This window comes from Ambystoma mexicanum, chromosome 3q, assembly GCF_040938575.1.
Source record: "Ambystoma mexicanum isolate Mex_15411 chromosome 3q, UKY_AmexF1_1, whole genome shotgun sequence".
NCBI classification, from domain to species: Eukaryota; Metazoa; Chordata; class Amphibia; order Caudata; family Ambystomatidae; genus Ambystoma; species Ambystoma mexicanum.
In genome coordinates this window covers 252,105,772-252,127,762 of record NC_090926.1, presented here as the reverse complement: position 1 = coordinate 252,127,762, position 21,991 = coordinate 252,105,772, and the positions used below count along the sequence as shown (strand labels likewise).

The 21,991-nt window shown below is 43.6% G+C and overlaps 1 protein-coding gene across 4 annotated transcripts in view; it reads right to left on the bottom strand.

The window, feature by feature from the left end:
• The window catches only part of BAZ2A (bromodomain adjacent to zinc finger domain 2A), a 2,136,751-nt gene extending 2,134,824 nt beyond the window's left edge, over positions 1 to 1,927 (bottom strand). For 2 of the 4 annotated variants that reach the window (XM_069653682.1, XM_069653683.1), the window contains exon 1: positions 1,666 to 1,927. Coding sequence is in view for 1 of the 4 variants with exons in the window: in XM_069653684.1 (XP_069509785.1) it covers positions 1,034 to 1,118 (85 nt within the window). In the remaining 3 variants the exon portion in view is untranslated. Of the gene's footprint in view, positions 1 to 1,033; positions 1,151 to 1,665 lie in introns of those variants that run through there. The other 2 variants (XM_069653685.1, XM_069653684.1) reach the window with 2 other exon arrangements.
• Between the last annotated feature and the right edge of the window lie 20,064 nt (positions 1,928 to 21,991).

Here is a 21,991-nt window from a genome sequence, read left to right as displayed (position 1 = left end):
TCTAAAAGTTTATTTGAAAACGTATTGTGTTCCCTGATCCTCACCTTCACTGAAGAACACCTTATCCCTCTGTGATGTAACCTTAGATTGCGATGGTGTACCGCCTATCTAACAAAATAGGGAGAGAGGTAAACTTACCCTAGCACTACAATGAGAACCGTGTTTTTACTAAAAAACAATCTGGGAGCCAGTCCCATGACCGAGGTGTTGGAGCAGTTCATGTGGGAGTATTCAGTAAATGGTATACTACCATGTCATTTAATGACCCTCCGTGAGGTGTGCTCGACCTACCTCAAAAAGGTTTTTTTTTATATACACATTTCTCAAACCCATATAGTACCATGAGTACATGTAACTGGTATTCTAGCACACACCCTTTCCCAGTGTCATAGTTCATCACACATGCTTTGATCCTTACAATCCCAGGGCAATATTCAGAATCTGATTTCTGAGTGTGCCTCCCATCCCACCTGTATCTCCCAGACATTGACCGACCCAAAAGCGGGGTTATCAACTGTCTGCAACTCTAAATTAAATACTATAGGAGAAATGTTACTGGTGGTTAACCACATTAAGGATGAACATTCTTAAAACATGTTTTCATTACTAGTGCTGCAGGGACCCAAACCAAAACTAATTCTCCCAATTCCTCTAGGAGTATTGGCTATTCCGGTAGGAGTACCAATAAAAACAACACATCCCATTATCAACCTCACTCCTAAAAGATATAAAGTGTGGCCCCCCCACCATTGCTGCGACCCCCTTGGGCATCACATTTACTCCATGTATAATACCAGAAGGCCTCAAATGTACCCTCCCATACTATTTCACTTGTGCCCAAATCCTCAAGCCCCATGAGCCACTCCATTGTGCCCATCTGCCTTGTACATCTTATTTGTGCAACCACTCACTTCTTGCCCCCCTACCTGAAAGTGTCAACATCCCTCCACCCCCCTAATCCGCCGGCCACATCCCTCAATATACCCATCGCTCTGCGAGTGTCTAAAACCCCTCGCCATCGCGGGCACCTTACCTGATATCCCCTTTGTGTGAATTTCATCTAAGTACTTCGAAACTTTAGGATTTAGTACATCCCGAGATCTGAAGGTAGAAGTCATTTTAAAGAAATCGACTGGGGATGTAGAGATAAAAAAAGTAAACGGGATTACAACTCAACTCCTCCAATAAATGAAACTAGAGCCACAAACAAAACAAGCATGTTTTTACAATTTCCATTACCTCCTACATGAAACAAGCTGGCAGGTCTCAAAACAGCAAACACGAAATGCATCATCTGGCGTAATTTGAAGTAATGTAAACAACGGTGAGAAAACGGTCTTTGTCCAGGGCACTGGACTAAAGCCCCCGGCGGAGACTCGGGCAAACCACGAGGAACCCAGGTACAGATACTATCCTGCACCCATCTTCGGGCACTTCATCTTGGCAATCTCCCCACGGGCATCTCACCTGTGATCACTTTTTGGGCCTGGCAACAAGGTACCTCCCATGCACATCTTCCTGGAAGTGTTCAAGACCGTTCCCCACTCCATCCCCTCCTTGGGTTTCTCCACCGTTACCCCACTTGTCAGTTCATTTAATGCTCACGTTAGTCCCTCAAATGCTATGTTTACCCTCGCGCCGTCCCCATCCCACTTGTCTTCTTACCTGTGACAGGTACCCGCTCTTGCTTCAGCGTTTACATTTTCGTGGAGAAGGGGGCGGACCCAGCGTTGAGCTCAAGCCGGGTCCGAGGGCGGGAGTGTGGGGGAAGCGGCATAGGGAGCACTGGCACCACGGCAGGAAGTATGTATGAGAAGCAAAACGAAAGCAAAGCCCCGGGGTCCTAGAGACGGGCAGCTCAACATGGATGGGAAAGATAGACAGGGCATGGAAGCTAAAGACAGACTAACAGAGCACCATGCAAAGAGAAGACAGAAGGATGCAGGAGAAAACAAACGAACATACTGTGTCATGGTAAGAGAAAACAGACTAAACACAGTGCTGCACGGGGAATAAGGGCAGACTTGGAAATGGATCCTGCATAGTTATTATTAGAACTACATCATTGATAATAAATTGGGAGAAACAAAGTATGTGGCACACAGGAGAACGGCAATTTTAATAGTTTTGAATCAAAAATGCATAACCAAGAGAGTTCCAATAAAGAATGTAAGGGCTAACGTCGCTCTCAGAATGTGCGGACAGGGGTCGTCTAGGTGTTGCGCAACATTTTTAAAACTGATTGACTTGTACTATCTGTGCTGAAAATATTCCTTCTGAGTGAAACTTGTACTCCTACTCATGCTGTACTTAGCAGGGCAGTCATGCTACATGTGCTGCACTAAATATCATTAGTTTTCTTTTTATAGGTTTCCCAGCAAACCCTTGGTGGGAAACAACTGCAGAATATTGTAGGGAGGCTTTCACGGGCGGGTTTTTAGGATAGTAAAATGATTTAAAATTGGTTACAGTCTCTGTTATGTCAATTGCGTGTCACATTGTATTGATTTGCTGTAAGGGGACACCACTGCTCTGCTCTGCTTCCTCCGTTTCGAGTTATTTCTGGCGGTAAAAACTTCTCTCTAAAATGAGTTCATGTGAAAGTCATTCAGACTTGTCTCTCAATTCTGGAGATGGTTTAGCAAAAGGAAACTTATTAGTTTGCCTACAAATCAAACAGGCAGCATCCTAGCGTTTCACCCGTTCCCTGCTGACTAACCTCCCCCATCCAGACTCACCACTTTTATAAAGTAGCAAGCATAACGGCCATATGACCGTCAAACCATCTAAAACTCTCACACAAGGCTGTGACATGGTCATGTGACCACAACTGACAGGTGTAGAGAATGAATAAATAGGGGTGAGAGCCCGCCAACGGGACATTGTGCGCCAGCCGACAACCAAGCGTGTCTGTTCATTATTTCTGCGGGGCCTGGTAACATCCAGGCCTCTCCTGGCAATACCACATTGGCGACGAGTGGTGCATAGCTCTCAACTCACCCGCTTTTGGCGGGTGTTACCCGCCTTGAAAGCTGATGAATCACCCGCCAAGCTCATCATACGCCCATTCACTTCTATGGGCCTCTCACCCGCCAAAAAGAAAAAATGGTGTTTTCACCCGCCTTCGTGACAAAAAAGGTTGGGAGCTATGGTGGTGTTCCCCGACCCCTGCCAACCATAGCACCCGCTGGGTTACCGTCACAGCTGCCCCCTCATTTCGCAACATCAGGAGTGCCTTCCGCCTCCTACAGCAATTCCCGGCACAAGCAAGTGAAGAAGCCGGGTGTAAAACAGCAAAAAAGATGAAGCTGATCCATTTTGCTTTTGTGTTACGCACCAGAGGAATCACACGCCTTCTGGAAAAACATGCCAAGCTATTCCAGGGCATTGGGTGTTTGGAAACCCACACAGTCAAACTACATATAGACCCCACGGTCTAACCCAGAGCAGTCTGACACCGAGGAGTCCCCTTCCACATGAGAGCCACAGTGGAGGCCGAACTCAAGAAGCTAGTAGATCAATATCAGGTAGTAACTGCAAAACCCAAGCAGTCGCAACCAGTACAGAACTGCATAGACATGCTGTTGCTGAACGTAGCTATTAGGAGAGAAATATATATCACCCCAACCATAGATGAACTTATTGTATACCTTACAGGGCAACCACCTTCAGCAAACTGGAACTATGCTCCACGTGGGGTACATTTACTAGCCCAGCAGAACTCCCCTGCACCACCAAACTGCATTTTCAGCAGTTACAAGAAGAATGGCTGCGCTGGCTCTGCTGAGCACTTATTCCCTTGCATCAAAACTGCATTTTTTGCAGTTACCAAAAATAATGGCTGCGCTGGCTCTGCGGAGCACATATGGGGTGAGATGGAACATAGAACACCCTGGGAATGCCTGCAGTATTTTCTTCATGTGCACCAAAAAGAAGAATTCAAAAGCAGCCTGGCGCAGCGCTGTTATGCTGCCAGCTGAAGACTTGAAAATGCCAAAGAAAATGTGCTATGTAAAACGACTTTGCACTGGTACTATCTGCATTTTTGAACATCACCCAGCTTGGGTTTTAGGAAAACACAGCCATGTTCATCCATATTCAGGTTGTACACCAGATAATGGGGGCATTCCTCACTGAATGGCATGTTGTGTCAAACAAAATCTGTGAAACAGCATAGAAATTCATTTCAGGCCGTACGGCAAGAGTTTACTCTTGCAACAAAGTAACACAGGCAAAATTCCTCACAAGAAGCTCTCTCTCCCTTTACTTATGTCAGTTTCAAAGAACCCTTTTCTTAAACAGATCCCTGTATATTAGAAATTGGCCAGAGCTATGGAAATGTTCAGAATAAAGATGCGAGGAAAATCGCATTTGGAAATGACCAGGGAAAGTAAAATGAACCCGTGTTGTACTGCTCTGCAAAGCAGTGAGTGGATATTGTACAAGCTCAATGGAAATAATACTTTAACATGCCCAGGAACAAAACTATATATGTTGGGAAGAAAAGCTGCTAAAATATAGGTAAATTATACTCTGTGTAGTTTATTCTGCCCCACAAAAAGAACTTCAACATCCTGGCCCAGAAATTGCTATCAAACCTGTTTTGCAAGGCAGGCACTTCTAATGTGCCAGCCCCATGGGAAAGGAGGTTCCTTTTCCACATGAAAGGCCCAGAGTTGTGGGAAGTGGCGACTTCGTCAGATGGAGCGGCAATGCTGCAGCCTGGGACAATTGACAGCCCTGTCACTAAAGTGTGAAATCCTCTGACACCTCTCCTCAACTTCAACTGCCTAGGATCAAAGGGGTGTCATAGCAACTTGTGGGCAAAGCTGACCAGAGCATGACATTTGGCTGGGGGTTTGAAAGGAATGTCCACTTTTTGGAACAAAGCTGGGCCATGTGATTGAAAAGACTTTTCATATAATGTAACACTTACCTGGACTCCTCTGGAGCGTAATACCTTCCAAGCCTGTTGACCTGATACCTTGGAGCCTTTAGGATTCTTTTTCTGTTTGCACAAACAAATGACAACAATAGAAAAGCCATAACATCTAATAACAGAGATAATTACTCGATGAGGTGCTGAATTCCCTTCTGACATGTGTTTTATTGTTGTGGAGCTCTCCATCCTGTTTTTTCTACAGGGGCGCGTTGGGATAGAGAAACAGCTTGGGATACTGATGAACTCTATAGCTTCTTGCCTTGAAATGTCTATTCTTTTAAGAATGAGTCTTTAGGTAAGTAAGTAGATGAAGATACTGTAGTCTTTAAGGGCTTCAAATGATTCCTACGTTGGAGAGATCTCACTTACTAATTACTTTTGTCTTTTCCTCTTTTTTGCCAGTTCTAGGAATTTGGGGTAAGAATTATGGCTGCGGAGTTCCTCAGGATGAGAAAACGTTAAAACGTAAGTTCGCCAATACAGGGTAACTGCAGCCTTTAAGGTGGAGCGCTGTAACAACTATGAGGTGAAAACTTGAAGAACCTTCAGGTATGTAAACGCTTATAAAACGTCTTCTCTGTAAAACTGTTACGTTCGTTTTTAATTAAATACCTCTTTTGTTGTCTGCAGTTTTCGAAAGCTAAGGAAAAACCTTCGGAAGATGCGGTGGCTGCTGGTGAAACTTCTGACTGAAGATGCTGCGACTGCGAGTGAAAACTGCTGACTGAAGATGCTGCAGCGGTGAGTGAAACCTCTGACTGAGGAGATGCAGTGAGCAAATAAATGTTCTTAATTGAATATAACAGCGTCAGAGATAACTTCTGTCGGGTAAGTCTCTTCTGTGAACTATAGTACTCTGTAGCTTTTCATAAAACTAATGTCTCTATTATCTTCTGTTTCTTTGGTTCTGTGAGGAGAAACGGGTGAAGCGCGTGTTCCAGCAGAGACAGGGCTTAAGTAGCTCCCTCTGGAAATATCAATAGAATTGTGCTGCTACTTGTAATTGGGTTTTGCGGGCGGCCATCTTAAGTGTATGTAATTACCATTGAACACCACAGAAGTCTATGGAAGTAGATGATGTGAATGGTGTAAATGCCATATGTGCCAGGCTAGTACCCACCTTTGACCTGCTGATTGATATAATGTGCTCTGCCTTGCCTGACCAGCTGAATGAAGACTATGCTCACTGACTGGGATCATGACATTTAAAGACATTAATGTCAGTAATCTAAAGAAGAAATAATGTAACATTTTGACAGCTTGAATGTTATTGTTGCACCATGAAAATAAGACAATGGGCCTCATTATGAGACTGGCGGTAGCTGTGCCCGTAATACAGGTACGGCTGCCTCCGGTATTTCTTTTTTTCCGGCACCCAGAAATGGGCAATTACCGGGTCGTTACCGACTTGCTGGACCCGCTATTTACCCATTCCTGGGCGCCAGAAAATATTCTTCCCCATTCCCATTGAGCCCAGTAGGGCTCAATGGGAATGGGGATGCCAGATGAACCAGCACCGTTATAAACAGTGCCGGTGCATCCGACATGCTCGGCTCACGGGTGCCGTTACGGCCACCAGGTCAGACCTGATGGCCGCAATGGCACCCGTGAGCAGAACTTGTAGTTTGCCGGTCCAGGAACTACGGTACCGGCAAGCTTACCGGTACCGTAGTTCCCAGACCGGCAAACTTATAATGAGGCCCAATGTGGATCTTCCTAGCATGTGGGGGACGCAAACGGCATTAAAGTGTCATTTCTGGGGGTAGCGTACATGCTACAGTTGTGAAACTTAAAAGCAAATATGTCCGACATTGATAAGCTTCCGTGTACCCATTTGTAAATTTATAGGGGAAATATTTGCCAAAGAAATTGCAAAAGATTGCCAGAAGGACTAAACAGCATTGTGCAAACTTGGGGTTTAGAATAGTATGCTCCATGTGAAATATGGTATTTGCCTATCTAATGTTTATAAGGGTGACGTTTATAAATATGAGGGTTTTGTTTCATAACTGATTTTGTAAGTAACTGTGGTATAACAAAGCACCTCATAAAAACACACACACTAAAACTAAGTCACTTTCTTCAGTCCAATCTGCTTACAGGGAGGCAGCAACCTCCTCAGGCTGACCTATCCATTTTAGAGGTATGTCCAGCTTAGTTCTGCAGACATAGTAAAAATCCTCTGATGTCATCAGACCTTTATATGGAGGAGACATTCAAAATTGAGGACATTCAAAAAAATTCAGCATTCAAAATCCAACCCGCAACATCCAGAGATACAGGAATTCCACATTCACCCTGCAAGATTCCAGATTCCAGTGCCAGGCCAGGGGTAGCTGATCCTGATCCATGCAGTACCTCCTATCCAAGCAGAACCACTATCCAGAATTAAAACCTACAAAAATCCCAATAAATCAGGGAGAAACGGGGAAAGGCTGCTGAACCCTGTTGGGATTATCCAGTGTCCAGACCTGCTTTGCCCCGCTACCTGCTTTGCCCAGCTGATGCACCCCTCTGTCCACGGAGACCAGACCCCGGTTGCCTCGCTGAGTACCTAGAGGAGAGCCATTGTTGCCCAAGTGACCAGATCCTTGTGCCATGTCCAGAGGCCCGACTGGCTGTCCAAACTACCCCATTGAAGTGCTCTTTGTAAGTATCACCCTTCCCCGGTAACCAACAAGCTGCATCCATTGCTTTGTTACCTTGCAATTTGTCCAACCCCATAAGAAACCCTACAAGTATCCTATTAACTTCTTAAAATTGTCCGAATCATCTGTGTATCCTGTCCTTAGGAAAATATGTGTTAATCTCCATGTGTTAGCGCCATTCTTCTAAATCATTTCTGTCCGATGTATAAGTCCTTAGTACTATTTGGAATAAATTTATTAATTCCCCTATAAATAGGCACACGACGTGAATGGGTTAACATTGCAAATAAACCTTTTCACAGGCAGTGTCTTTCTTTAATAATCTAGCCATTATCAAAATAGTTTCAGTAGAACCTTTCATTTTCCTTTTAAAACTGATTTCGCCCTTGTAACTTCTGTCATTATAAAATCTGAGTTTTCCCTTGCTACAAAGAATCCCATACTGTCCCCATCCAGAATCACCCTTTCCCTTTCATATCACACCTGTTATGTGCCTTTGTACCTTCGCATTAAACCGATTTCCGACTATGTCTTTTTAGCTCATTTTCCAAACTGTTTTGCTATTTTAAACCCGTGAAACGAAGCAATTGCAATTTTGCCACGTGTGATTATTGCTGCACTGTTTTTTCCTTCCAAAGTCGATTTTTTTAAACTGTATGGTTAACAGGGGTTTGAGGTAGTGTTGCCGATGGAACGCCTAACTGTGGTGCTATTTGAAAATACTACCTGAAAAGTAATATTGCTTTCAGTCATTTGTGCATTGAGTACCTGATGTTAGAAGGTAAGTGTATCCTATCATTTTATCGTGTAATTATCAGCACACTGGTGATTGGTGCCCTATATGTAATGTGTTTGATCTTTATTCATAACTAAAATAAATATTTCATTATTACACACCGGCCTGGTTCATGGCCCATTGCAACACAGGGTGTATGTTAAAGGAGGGTGTGAGACGGTTTGGCTGCCTTCTCAAAGATTGAATCTGAATGCAATAAACTTAAAAGCATTTAAATTGTGCGCTGCATCCCTGGCCAGTAGAAAGAGTCCTGGTCTGGAGTGTGCTGTATCTTTAAAATCCTTAACTTGCTGAGGCGGAAACCACCAAATCAAACTAGCCAAAGAGTCAAGGTACATTACAACCTTGTCATCACACCTCAGACTGCGGAGGTATCATCGTCTCATCCTTGGGATCTCTGCCCCAGCTCAGGTGTTCCAACACGAAATCAGGAAAGTCCTGCAAGACCTCACTGGGGTACGGAATGTCAGTGACAACATTCTTGTGTACAGAAGAACAGACAAGGAACATGGCTCCCGACTCGCAGCGACACTCCAACGCCTCCAAGACCCCGGACTAACATTACACGCAGAAAAGTGTGAGTTTGGAAAGAAGAAGTTCAGCTTCTTTGGTAATGTATTAAATGAAAAAGGAGTGAGCTTAGTTTCTGTGTTGGAAACGCTACTTTGTGACCTGAGGATTGAGTCTTTTCACCCTTTTCACTATTGGAGGAGTGCTTAAATACCTCCGTCTCCACGGAGCAAACCGTGTGAGCTGAGTGTTTCAGTGTTTGAAATGCTACTTTGTGTCCTGATCGTCTCAGCATGACCTAGAGAGTGAGTCTTTTCACAATTGGAGGAGGGCATAAAATCCTCAGTCTCTGCGGAGTGAGCTGAGTGTTTCAGTGTTCAGGTGTTTTGGGTGTTACAGCACGGTGGGGGCCCTTGTCTGATCAACTGAAGTGGACTGGATATGTACTCATCGATCCTCACTTAACTGGTAAGGCGTCGCCACGTGGAGTGAGGCGAGTGGGTGAGCGCTGGTGCAATACATCTATAACACTTGAACCACGCACTAACAGAGTTACCCAGAGTCACCGGCTACTTTCAGACATTTTCAGCCCCTTACCCTGCCTATCCCCCAACCACCGACCACCAAGTGAATTTTCTGAGTACACGCACTAAAAAAAAGAAGTGGCGGGCAAGCGGCCCCATTGCAGCACATTTGATTAAGCTTGCTGAGGCGGAGGCTTGTGACCGTGACAGATTAGTGGAAATCGGTGTTATGGTTCAAAATGAGAAACATAATGAAAATGTGATGAAAGAGAAGCATTTTCCCAGCGAATTGGCTTCTAATTGCTGAGGCGGAGGCTTGCGACGGCAACAGATTAGTGGAAATCGGTGTTATGGTTCAAAATGAGAAACACAATGAAATTGTGATGAAAGAGAAGCATTTTCCAGCGAGGTGGCTTCTAATCTGGAGGTCCCGCAGTTAGCAAATCCAGCCAGACCTCTGCCAAATCCTGCCATAACCACAAACAGGTCTAAAGAAGGGCTCCTGGAGGATCAACCCTATTCTGCACAGGAGCGCTCAGTTTATAAAACACAAATGACAGGGTCAAGAAAAACAATGGAGAGCTTCACCACTTACTGGTCATTCAACCATTCGCACATTGGAGTGCAAAAAACCACACCTAAATTTCCCAAAAACCTATTTTTATGTAGTTTATAGGTATCTACTTTCTTCGTGGTTTAGGTATAGTACTGAACATCATTAATTAGGAAAGACAAGCAACCACAGTTTGCACAATAAAACAAAAGCAAGTACGTTCTCTTGCACATGGCTCTATACAATGGACATAATACAGTTTCTACTTTCGATACCTCAGAGGAACGACAGGGGTCAAAATCCGATAAACAAATGAAAAACAAGTGTACAATACATATATCGGTGTGAAACAGTAAACATTGATGACACTGTATTTGGAGGGAAAATTTGTCTACATCAGGTGTTTCGGCCCTATATCGGGGCTGAATGAATCACTTGATGTCTTTCATTTAGTTGGTGGACATCACTTACCTGTGGAAACGTGAGTAAAGCCACAGGCGTAAAGAAAGAAAGTGGTCCCGAGGCCGGTAGTGCTCTTGGGTTGTAGTCACAGTGGACACCTAATTCAAAAAAGGGGGGGGGAATGCTAAGTGTATTAGTCAACTTAGTCCAGGATGGAACATACCAATTGGTACATATTGTGCAACACACAAGGTGCGGTCTTACCTATATTAAGGCAGCCGCAAAGTATACTTAATCGTATGCTTCAACTTAATTTTCATAAATGTGCACTAGGTAGAGAGCAGAAAAAACAAAACAGCGTAATGATGTATGCTGTTATGTTTCGGGCTTGAAAGAGGCTGATGTCAGTGTATGCACTGCTCAACTCGGATTACTGAGTCTATCACTTTTTCCTGATCAAAAAATACCATATGTTACATATTACACAACTTAACAATGCGGGCTTACCTAAATTGTGGTAGCCGCAAGGAGGAATTATTAATCGGCTTCAGCAGGAATTAATAATGGACTTCAGCATAAATTCGAGGACATGCCCTAGGTGTAAAAGCACATACAGGCACAAGTCAGGTTCCATGTTGTTCAATGCACAGGCATCGGCTTGTATGCAAGAAGAAAAGCTTGTAAGTACCGGAGTGGGCATTGATCACATACCTTATTGTGGCGATCGTGTACGTGCCCCTGTAGCTGAGCGGATCGATAAAAGTGTGCCACAGGGATCTAGTGTGGACACGGGGAGCGTGAGGCGTATTGTCGACAGCTCCGCTAGCTAGCACAGTAACCCAGCAATGAGGACGCCGTTGCTAGGACCCACTGTTGCATATAGTGGCAGCCATTTTAGAATGGTGTCTGTTTCTGGTTGGATACTTTAGTCAAAAACAGAGTCTGTAGTTTGATTATATAAAAGTAAAAGAATTGTTGGGAGAGATACTATGAGTTATATAATTGTAGTGCAATTTGGGCCACATGTTTACACCGGGTGCCATGGTAACGGTGCTTGACGGGAGGAAAGCCAAGACTCCTCTCTAAATATACTATAAGTGGTCATAATCTGCGGCGGAATACTGGCACACACTGTTGTGCAGCAATCGAGCCACCGTAGCCAAGTGAAGCTGTTGCAAGTAGCAGCAGCCATTTTAGATGGATCAATGAACGTTAGAGATGTGTTAGTATAGAAGCTAGTTTAATGTTATGAATACTGGTGCACATGTACTAAGAACGTTTGCCATGGGAGGAAAACGGCATATAAAACCAAATCCCATGTGCGAAAATGCTATGAAGTATCCGGAAACCAGATATGGTGCTTAGATGATGGGGCACATGTCCTCCTGTTGCCTGAATTTCCATGTGTCATCACTGGGACAGATCGTGGTGTGTGTCCAAGAGAGGGGATCACGTTGGATTAGTTCATCGGTTGTCTCTTATACATTCAGTTTGTTTAACTGGAAGGTGCGCTTCATGTACCGAGCGTTTGAATTTGCCGGCAATTGACTCTGAGCCTAGCAGCACTGCGAGCCGAGCTCTTGCTGCTTCCCCTTCTTCCTGGAGGAGGCGGGGCCCATCGTGCACACGTGAGTGGTCACATGACTCTATTCCACCATAAATTGCCGGTATATCCACCCTTGCGGCGTTAAGCCCTGGAAGCAGTAAGGGCTGGAGCCGCTGTTCCACTGTTTGGCTGTGACCTGTGAGTAAACTGTTCTAGGGTCCAGAGCTGATACCCTATTTGCATTACCATCTCCAGTTCTCAGGGTTAGGGGTGGAGATTCGGACTCTGGCAGCTCCATAAACTGTCGGGCGTTCCCTACCCTGAGACTGAGAGCACCAACTGGTTTCACTGATGAATGAAGCTACTTTTAATTCATTCTACTCGACCTTGCTGGTTTAAAGGACATTCTTAACACAAGACATTTTCTATATCGTATTTGTATTTATTATCTCCTATTTTTCGGCCATAGATCCATTTCTAGCTGCATTTACTATTTATTAGTGCTTTTGGGGCAGTTTTAGATTTGTTTGATGCTGCTTCTTGTTCTCAGTGCAACATTTTAGATATCACTGCTTACTATCTCAAAGACTGTTTTATATGCTATTATTTTGCTCTCTCTATTTATATATATATTGAAAGTCAGTCTCTGAGTTTAGTCTACTCACTTTCATCTCTCAAGTTTCCCTACTTCCATTTGGGTTTTCGTTTTGTCTGAATGACACGTAAGGGACTTCGAAGCCAGGCAGCTATGGAGGCTTCTCTTGTTTCTACTCCTTCTGCTAAAGGATATCTCCCCTCTGCTTCGCCAGTCAGTACTCTACCAGGTAACTCCATTTCTGCTGTACTGGGTAATCCACATCATGCTTCAGTAGATGTTTGCCATGACTTCTCTCTCTTGAAATCTCCGGCCCAGGTCCAAATTCATGCCAGAGACAGATCTGAGGTTCTGAATGCCATGGGTATTATTCCACGTTCACCAGCCTATAATAGTTGCATCTTTATTGGAAAACAAGACATTTCCATAGACACACAGGAAGAGCGTCTAGCATCTACTATAGCCTCCAATCTTGAGAAAGGCGGCAGTTTACCAAGGGCTAGGGGTTATATGAATCACGCTAACAACAATATGGTTAACACTGCGCTCTCAACCCCTGTTCAACTACATCCTACGACGCCTATACTGCCTGTTATGGTGGATGACTCTGCAGCTAACGCGACAGATTCTTCGGTGGTGATAAAAGAGGTGGTTGATTCTCTACCTTCCTCCTCTATGGTTAAAAGGAACGGTGTTATTCCTCCCATTAAATTTCCGCCAGAGGTTTCTTCCTCTGTTAGGGGTGCAAACCATACTTCCTCTATCCATGTTAATCTTTCTGCTAACCTCGCTGGAATTCCCAATACTCCTACAGTGAAATCCATTGTGTTTAAAACTCCACTCAATAAATCTTTTAATCTCACCCCTAAAACAAAATCTAATTTGGGTACCCAAGGCAAACCTATCCAAGGGAAAAAATCTCAATTTTTTTGGGAAAGAGGACTGCAACTAGCACCCTTGTTAAATCTTTACATTCACTTCCAATAGTGGCCACATTGGATCATACCCATCTAGTAGATGTTGCTAAGAAGCTAGAGATTGAAGATCCCCTAGCTCAGGACATTGATGACATTAGCATAATAGAATGTGCTGATAAGGCCATCGCTGAGAGCCATCTCGGCCTCAACTCTAACAATACAAATAATGTCACCCAGCAAATTTGTGATGATTCCTATGTGGGCTCTCCCTCTGATCTCATCAATGTTATTGATGAGTATACAGAAAAACAAAATTGGTTGAGAGAAAGTGGTCTACTCCCAGACTTAAAAAAGGATCATGGTAGTGAGTCTATCCTGCATCATACTCTTAAAGAGGCGGATGACAGAATAATAAAAATTCTGCTCTGAACATGGTTTTGAGTTCTTTTGTGAGCCTGTATGATAATATATGGTCAGAGGTTAGATCACACCCTCTTCTTCTCTCTGAAATCTATTCCAGGTTAGAGGGCCTTGATAGATTCGAAGAGCTAGTCAAAATTATTAAGGAAGACCATCCTTTAATCCCTAGACATGGCTCTGATCCCATTGTCTCTAATCAGCCAATTGCTGATGTTCATCTGGTTAGTAAAGTGCTCACTGGGAAAACGTAGAGTACACAAGGGGTAGTTTTAGATATAGGTCCAGGTACCACTGTCCCCCGATGCTCGGATCAGGATATTTGTAATCATCCCTCTATGATTCCTTTAACGACTTCTGAGGGGGTGCGAGAGGTTATTGGCATGGAGGTAAAACTCCCTATCCCTCACACTAAAGTCATTACGGAATTAATGGAGGAGAAAGTTCACGAGGGGTTTATCGGCCATCCTCTCAATTCTATCCCTCAGGGTCTTCCCCCGGTAGGGATCACTTTAGAATTGGCTGATCCACTTAAGGGAGTCCATGTTGCCTCTTCTGTGGATCCTATATTTATTCCCTCTCCAGAGATTTCATCTGATCCTATAGATCTTACTAAAGAAATGATGCATCAAAAAGGCTTTCTCTGCATAGGAAAGAAAAAAAAAAACAAATCAGCAAATAAAGAAAACTAAAATTCAGACGAATTCGAAAAATATTACTTCATTTACTAACCAATTTTTTTTAAATCTATTTTTGGCAAATACTTCAGCTCTCACAACCCCTTCTCTCGTTTCCAAGGGGACTGGGAGCCCTGTTGAATCAGTGGTTCCTGTGACGTCTATTCCTAATATTGTGGCCATTCCGGCCATAGTTAATTCACTCCCCATTATACCAGTTCAATCTAGCTCACTTGACGCTTTGGTGGAGGGTTCCACCACCATTAACACTGTTCCTCCAGCAGTGGGGCCTAGTGTTGTGGGGGTTGTGGATATTCTGGTCTCCACCCCTCCGACTATAGTTTCCACTTTACCAGAGCCGACTTCTACCAACGCTTCAGTTGAATCTACTACCAATACTGTTATCAAGCCGCAGGATTCCTCCCCAGCCGTAGAAACCCTAATTATTCCATGTAACTCTATATCTGGGGTGGATCCGCCCCATCCAGAGACCATTTTTCCTCTGATTGCGGCAAACTTGGTTAATATTGATATGGTTAAACATTTATTCCAGGCGCTACTTGTTCCTAAAATTGCTAATGGGGAATTGTTTAATTCAATTACAATCCCTCCTCAGGATGGGGCTCCATCTATTCCTTCTCTCTCTTTGGATCCCCTTCTTTCTTCCATTCCTGAGGGTCATCCCGCCAATAGCGAGCTTATAATGAGGGATTGTGGTATGGGAGTTCGATCAGCTGGGGGTTCCTTTGCACCTAACGCTCTTAATTTAGTTCATTCAAGTATGTCAAGTGTTGGCCCTGTTATGGGCCTTGAAGGTGATCGTTTCGGGCCTGATTTTGCCGATTACAGCAATTCTTTCAAATCATGTGAAAGATTCCCTGTGGGCCCAAACGTAACCCAAAACAGGACTATATTAAGGGGTGCAAGGGGCACTGATTTGGAGGTTGACTCTTTAACTTAGTTCACTAAAAAGATTACTGATTCTCTACCTCAACCAGCAGAGGCAAAAGATCGTCTTAAAATTTTGCAGCTTACTAGTCTCTGGGGTCAAGACACGTCAATTTGTCTTAACCGTGGTAAAAATTCTAAAAAATGTTCATCAATTACCCTCGCTCTCTCTCATCTCTAGCTATGATATGGATACTATCTTTTTTCCTATTCAGGGTCGGGTAGATGTGAGTAATATCATTCTCAAATCAAGAGTGGTACTGGAACTGATTATGGGACATAGGGAAGGGTTAAAGCAGCTGGGTTTCGAAGCAAACCTACTAGACCCCACTCAGTTCTCCAGTAATAATGGAGGGGGTGAAGAGTATAGGGGAAACCTCACCATGGTATATCATCCGGAAAGAGCTCCACAGCACCAACAGAGGCAATTTACGCCCAGATACAATGGAAACTCTCGAAACTGGGCCCAGGTTACCGCAGGTCTGTGGAAATGAGCACCATCCGATTCAATCGGAATCTCCTATTAAGGTTTTCCCCTTGAATAGCTTTGCGTTTCTATCTTGGAACTCCAGAGCTAATTCCCATCTCTTTAGGAATTTGGATACTGTAACTATGATTAGGGCTTCACACTGCTTTTTTTTCCGGATGATATACCATGGTGAGGTTTCCCCTATACTCTTCACCCCCTCCATTATTACTGGAGAACTGAGTGGGGTCTAGTAGGTTTGCTTCGAAACCCAGCTGCTTTAACCCTTCCCTATGTCCCATAATCAGTTCCAGTACCACTCTTGATTTGAGAATGATATTACTCACATCTACCCAACCCTGAATAGGAAAAAAGATAGTATTCATATCATAGCTAGAGATGAGAGAGAGCGAGGGTAATTGATGAACATTTTTTAGAATTTTTACCACGGTTAAGACAAATTGACATGTCTTCACCCCAGAGACTAGTAAGCTGCAAAATTTTAAGACGATCTTTTGCCTCTGCTGGTTGAGGTAGAGAATCAGTAATCTTTTTAGTGAACTAAGTTAAAGAGTCAACCTCCAAATCAGTGCCCCTTGCACCCCTTAATATAGTCCTGTTTTGGGTTACTTTTGGGCCCACAGGGAATCTTTCACATGATTTGAAAGAAATTCTGTAATCGGCAAAATCAGGCCCGAAACGATCACCTTCAAGGCCCATAACAGGGCCAACACTTGACATACTTAAAAGAACTAAATTAAGAGCGTTAGGTGCAAAGGAACCCCCGGCAGATCGAACTCCCATACCACAATCCCTCATTATAAGCTCGGTATTGGCGGGATGACCCTCAGGAATGGAAGAAAGAAGGGGATCCAAAGAGAGAGAAGGAATAGATGGAACCCCATCTTGAGGAGGGATTGTAATTGAATTAAACAATTCCCCATTAGCAATTTTAGGAACAAGTAGCGCCTGGAATAAATGTTTAACCATATCAATATTAACCAAGTTTGCCGCAATCAGAGGAAAAATGGTCTCTGGATGGGGCGGATCCACCCCAGATATAGAGTTACATGGAATAATTAGGGTTTCTACGGCTGGGGAGGAATCCTGCGGCTTGATAACAGTATTGGTAGTAGATTCAACTGAAGCGTTGGTAGAAGTCGGCTCTGGTAAAGTGGAAACTATAGTCGGAGGGGTGGAGACCAGAATATCCACAACCCCCACAACACTAGGCCCCACTGCTGGAGGAACAGTGTTAATGGTGGTGGAACCGTCCACCAAAGCGTCAAGTGAGCTAGATTGAACTGGTATAATGGGGAGTGAATTAACTATGGCCGGAATGGCCACAATATTAGGAATAGAGGTCACAGGAACCACTGATTCAACACGGCTCCCAGTCCCCTTGGAAACGAGAGAAGGGGTTGAGAGAGCTGAAGTATTTGCCAAAAATAGATTTTAAAAAAATTGGTTAGTAAATGAAGTAATATTTTTCAAATTCGTCTGATTTTTAGTTTTCTTTATTTGCTGATTTGTTTTTTTTTTCTTTCCTATGCAGAGAAAGCCTTTTTGATGCATCATTTCTTTAGTAAGATCAATAGGATCAGATGAAATCTCTGGAGAGGGAATAAATATAGGATCCACAGAAGAGGCAACATGGACTCCCTTAAGTGGATCAGCCAATTCTAAAGTGATCCCTACCGGGGGAAGACCCTGAGGGATAGAATTGAGAGGATGGCCGATAAACCCCTCGTGAACTTTCTCCTCCATTAATTCCGTAATGACTTTAGTGTGAGGGATAGGGAGTTTTACCTCCATGCCAATAACCTCTCGCTCTCCCTCAGAAGTCGTTAAAGGAATCATAGAAGGATGATTACAAATATCCTGATCCGAGCATCGGGGGACAGTGGTACCTGGACCCATATCTAAAACTACCCCTTGTGTACTCGACGTTTTCCCAGTGAGCACTTTACTAACCAGATGAACATCAGCAATTGGCTGATTAGAGACAATGGGATCAGAGCCATGTCTAGGGATTAAAGGATGGTCTTCCTTAATAATTTTGACTAGCTCTTCGAATCTATCAAGGCCCTCTAACCTGGAATAGATTTCAGAGAGAAGAAGAGGGTGTGATCTAACCTCTGACCATATATTATCATACAGGCTCACAAAAGAACTCAAAACCATGTTCAGAGCAGAATTTTTATTATTCTGTCATCCGCCTCTTTAAGAGTATGATGCAGGATAGACTCACTACCATGATCCTTTTTTAAGTCTGGGAGTAGACCACTTTCTCTCAACCAATTTTGTTTTTCTGTATACTCATCAATAACATTGATGAGATCAGAGGGAGAGCCCACATAGGAATCATCACAAATTTGCTGGGTGACATTATTTGTATTGTTAGAGTTGAGGCCGAGATGGCTCTCAGCGATGGCCTTATCAGCACATTCTATTATGCTAATGTCATCAATGTCCTGAGCTAGGGGATCTTCAATCTCTAGCTTCTTAGCAACATCTACTAGATGGGTATGATCCAATGTGGCCACTATTGGAAGTGAATGTAAAGATTTAACAAGGGTGCTAGTTGCAGTCCTCTTTCCCAAAAAAATTGAGATTTTTTTCCCTTGGATAGGTTTGCCTTGGGTACCCAAATTAGATTTTGTTTTAGGGGTGAGATTAAAAGATTTATTGAGTGGAGTTTTAAACACAATGGATTTCACTGTAGGAGTATTGGGAATTCCAGCGAGGTTAGCAGAAAGATTGACATGGATAGAGGAAGTATGGTTTGCACCCCTAACAGAGGAAGAAACCTCTGGCGGAAATTTAATGGGAGGAATGACACCGTTCCTTTTAACCATAGAGGAGGAAGATAGAGAATCAACCGCCTCTTTTATCACCACCGAAGAATCTGTCGCGTTAGCTGCAGAGTCATCCACCATAACAGGCAGTATAGGCGTCGTAGGATGTAGTTGAACAGGGGTTGAGAGCGCAGTGTTAACCATATTGTTGTTAGCGTGATTCATATAACCCCTAGCCCTTGGTAAACTGCCGCCTTTCTCAAGATTGGAGGCTATAGTAGATGCTAGACGCTCTTCCTGTGTGTCTATGGAAATGTCTTGTTTTCCAATAAAGATGCAACTATTATAGGCTGGTGAACGTGGAATAATACCCATGGCATTCAGAACCTCAGATCTGTCTCTGGCATGAATTTGGACCTGGGCCGGAGATTTCAAGAGAGAGAAGTCATGGCAAACATCTACTGAAGCATGATGTGGATTACCCAGTACAGCAGAAATGGAGTTACCTGGTAAAGTACTGACTGGCGAAGCAGAGGGGAGATATCCTTTAGCAGAAGGAGTAGAAACAAGAGATGCCTCCATAGCTGCCTGGCTTCGAAGTCCCTTACGTGTCATTCAGACAAAACGAAAACCCAAATGGAAGTAGGGAAACTTGAGAGATGAAAGTGAGTAGACTAAACTCAGAGACTGACTTTCAATATATAGTGAATGAAATAGAGAGAGCAAAATAATAGCATATAAAACAGTCTTTGAGATAGTAAGCAGTGATATCTAAAATGTTGCACTCAGAACAAGAAGCAGCATCAAACAAATCTAAAACTGCCCCAAAAGCACTAATAAATAGTAAATGCAGCTAGAAATGGATCTATGGCCGAAAAATAGGAGATAATAAATACAAATACGATATAGAAAATGTCTTGTGTTAAGAATGTCCTTTAAACCAGCAAGGTCGAGTAGAATGAATTAAAAGTAGCTTCATTCATCAGTGAAACCAGTTGGTGCTCTCAGTCTCAGGGTAGGGAACGCCCGACAGTTTATGGAGCTGCCAGAGTCCGACTCTCCACCCCTAACCCTGAGAACTGGAGATGGTAGTGCAAATAGGGTATCAGCTCTGGACCCTAGAACAGTTTACTCACAGGTCACAGCCAAACAGTGAAACAGCGGCTCCAGCCCTTACTGCTTCCAGGGCATAACGCCGCAAGGGTGGATATACCGGCAATTTATGGTGGAATAGAGTCATGTGACCACTCACGTGTGCACGATGGGCCCCGCCTCCTCCAGGAAGAAGGGGAAGCAGCAAGAGCTCGGCTCGCAGTGCTGCTAGGCTCAGAGTCAATTGCCGGCAAATTCAAACGCTCGGTACATGAAGCGCACCTTCCAGTTAAACAAACTGAATGTATAAGAGACAACCGATGAACTAATCCAAAGTGATCCCCTCTCTTGGACACACACCACGATCTGTCCCAGTGATGACACATGGAAATTCAGGCAACAGGAGGACATGTGCCCCATCATCTAAGCACCATATCTGGTTTCCGGATACTTCATAGCATTTTCGCACATGGGATTTGGTTTTATATGCCGTTTTCCTCCCATGGCAAACGTTCTTAGTACATGTGCACCAGTATTCATAACATTAAACTAGCTTCTATACTAACACATCTCCAATGTTCATTGATCCATCTAAAATGGCTGCTGCTACTTGCAACAGCTTCACTTGGCTACGGTGGCTCGATTGCTGCACAACAGTGTGTGCCAGTATTCCGCCGCAGATTATGACCACTTGTAGTATATTTAGAGAGGAGTCTTGGCTTTCCTCCCGTCAAGCACCGTTACCATGGCACCCGGTGTAAACATGTGGCCCAAATTGCACTACAATTATATAACTCATAGTATCTCTCCCAACAAATCTTTTACTTTTATATAATCAAACTACAGACTCTGTTTTTGACTAAAGTATCCAACCAGAAACAGACACCATTCTAAAATGGCTGCCACTATATGCAACAGTGGGTCCTAGCAACGGCGTCCTCATTGCTGGGTTACTGTGCTAGCTAGCGGAGCTGTCGACAATACGCCTCACGCTCCCCGTGTCCACACTAGATCCCTGTGGCACACTTTTATCGATCCGCTCAGCTACAGGGGCGCGTACACGATCGCCACAATTAGGTATGTGACCAATGCCCACTACGGTACTTACAAGCTTTTCTTCTTGCATACAAGCCGATGCCTGTGCATTGAACAACATGGAACCTGACTTGTGCCTACATGTGCTTTTACACCTAGGGCATGTCCTCGAATTTATGCTGAAGTCCATTATTAATTCCTGCTGAAGCCGATTAATAATTCCTCCTTGCGGCTACCACGAGTTAGGTAAGCCCGCATTGTTAAGTTCTGTAATATGTACCATATGGTATTTTTTGATCAGGAAAAAGTGATAGACTCAGTAATCCGAGTTGAGCAGTGCATACACTGACATCAGCCTCTTTCAAGCCCGAAACATAACAGCATACATCATTACGCTGTTTTGTTTTTTCTGCTCTCTACCTAGTGCACATTTATGAAAATTAAGTTGAAGCATACGATTAAGTATACTTCGCGGCTGCCTTAATATAGGTAAGACCGCACCTTGTGTGTTGCACAATATGTACCAATTGGTATGTTCCATCCTGGACTAAATTGACTAATACACTTAGCATTCCCCCCCTTTTTTGAATTAGGTGTCCACTGTGACTACTACCCAAGAGCACTACCAGCCTCGGGACCACCTTCTTTCTTTACGCCTGTGGCTTTACTCACGTTTCCACAGGTAAGTGATGTCCACCAACTACATGAAAGACATCAAGTGATTCATTCAGCCCCGATATAGGGCCGAAACACCTGATCTAGACGAATTTTCCCTCCAAATACAGTGTCATCAATGTTTACTGTTTCACACCGATATATGTATTGTATACTTGTTTTTCATTTGTTTATCGGATTTTGACCCCTGTCGTTCCTCTGAGGTATCGAAAGTAGAAACTGTATTATGTCCATTGTATAGAGCCATGTGCAAGAGAACGTACTTGCTTTTGTTTTATTGTGCAAACTGTGGTTGCTTGTCTTTCCTAATTAATGATGTTCAGTACTATACCTAAACCACGAAGAAAGTAGATACCTATAAACTACATAAAAATAGGTTTTTGGGAAATTTAGGTGTGTTTTTTTGCGCTCCAATGTGCGAATGGTTGAATTACCAGTAAGGGGTGAAGC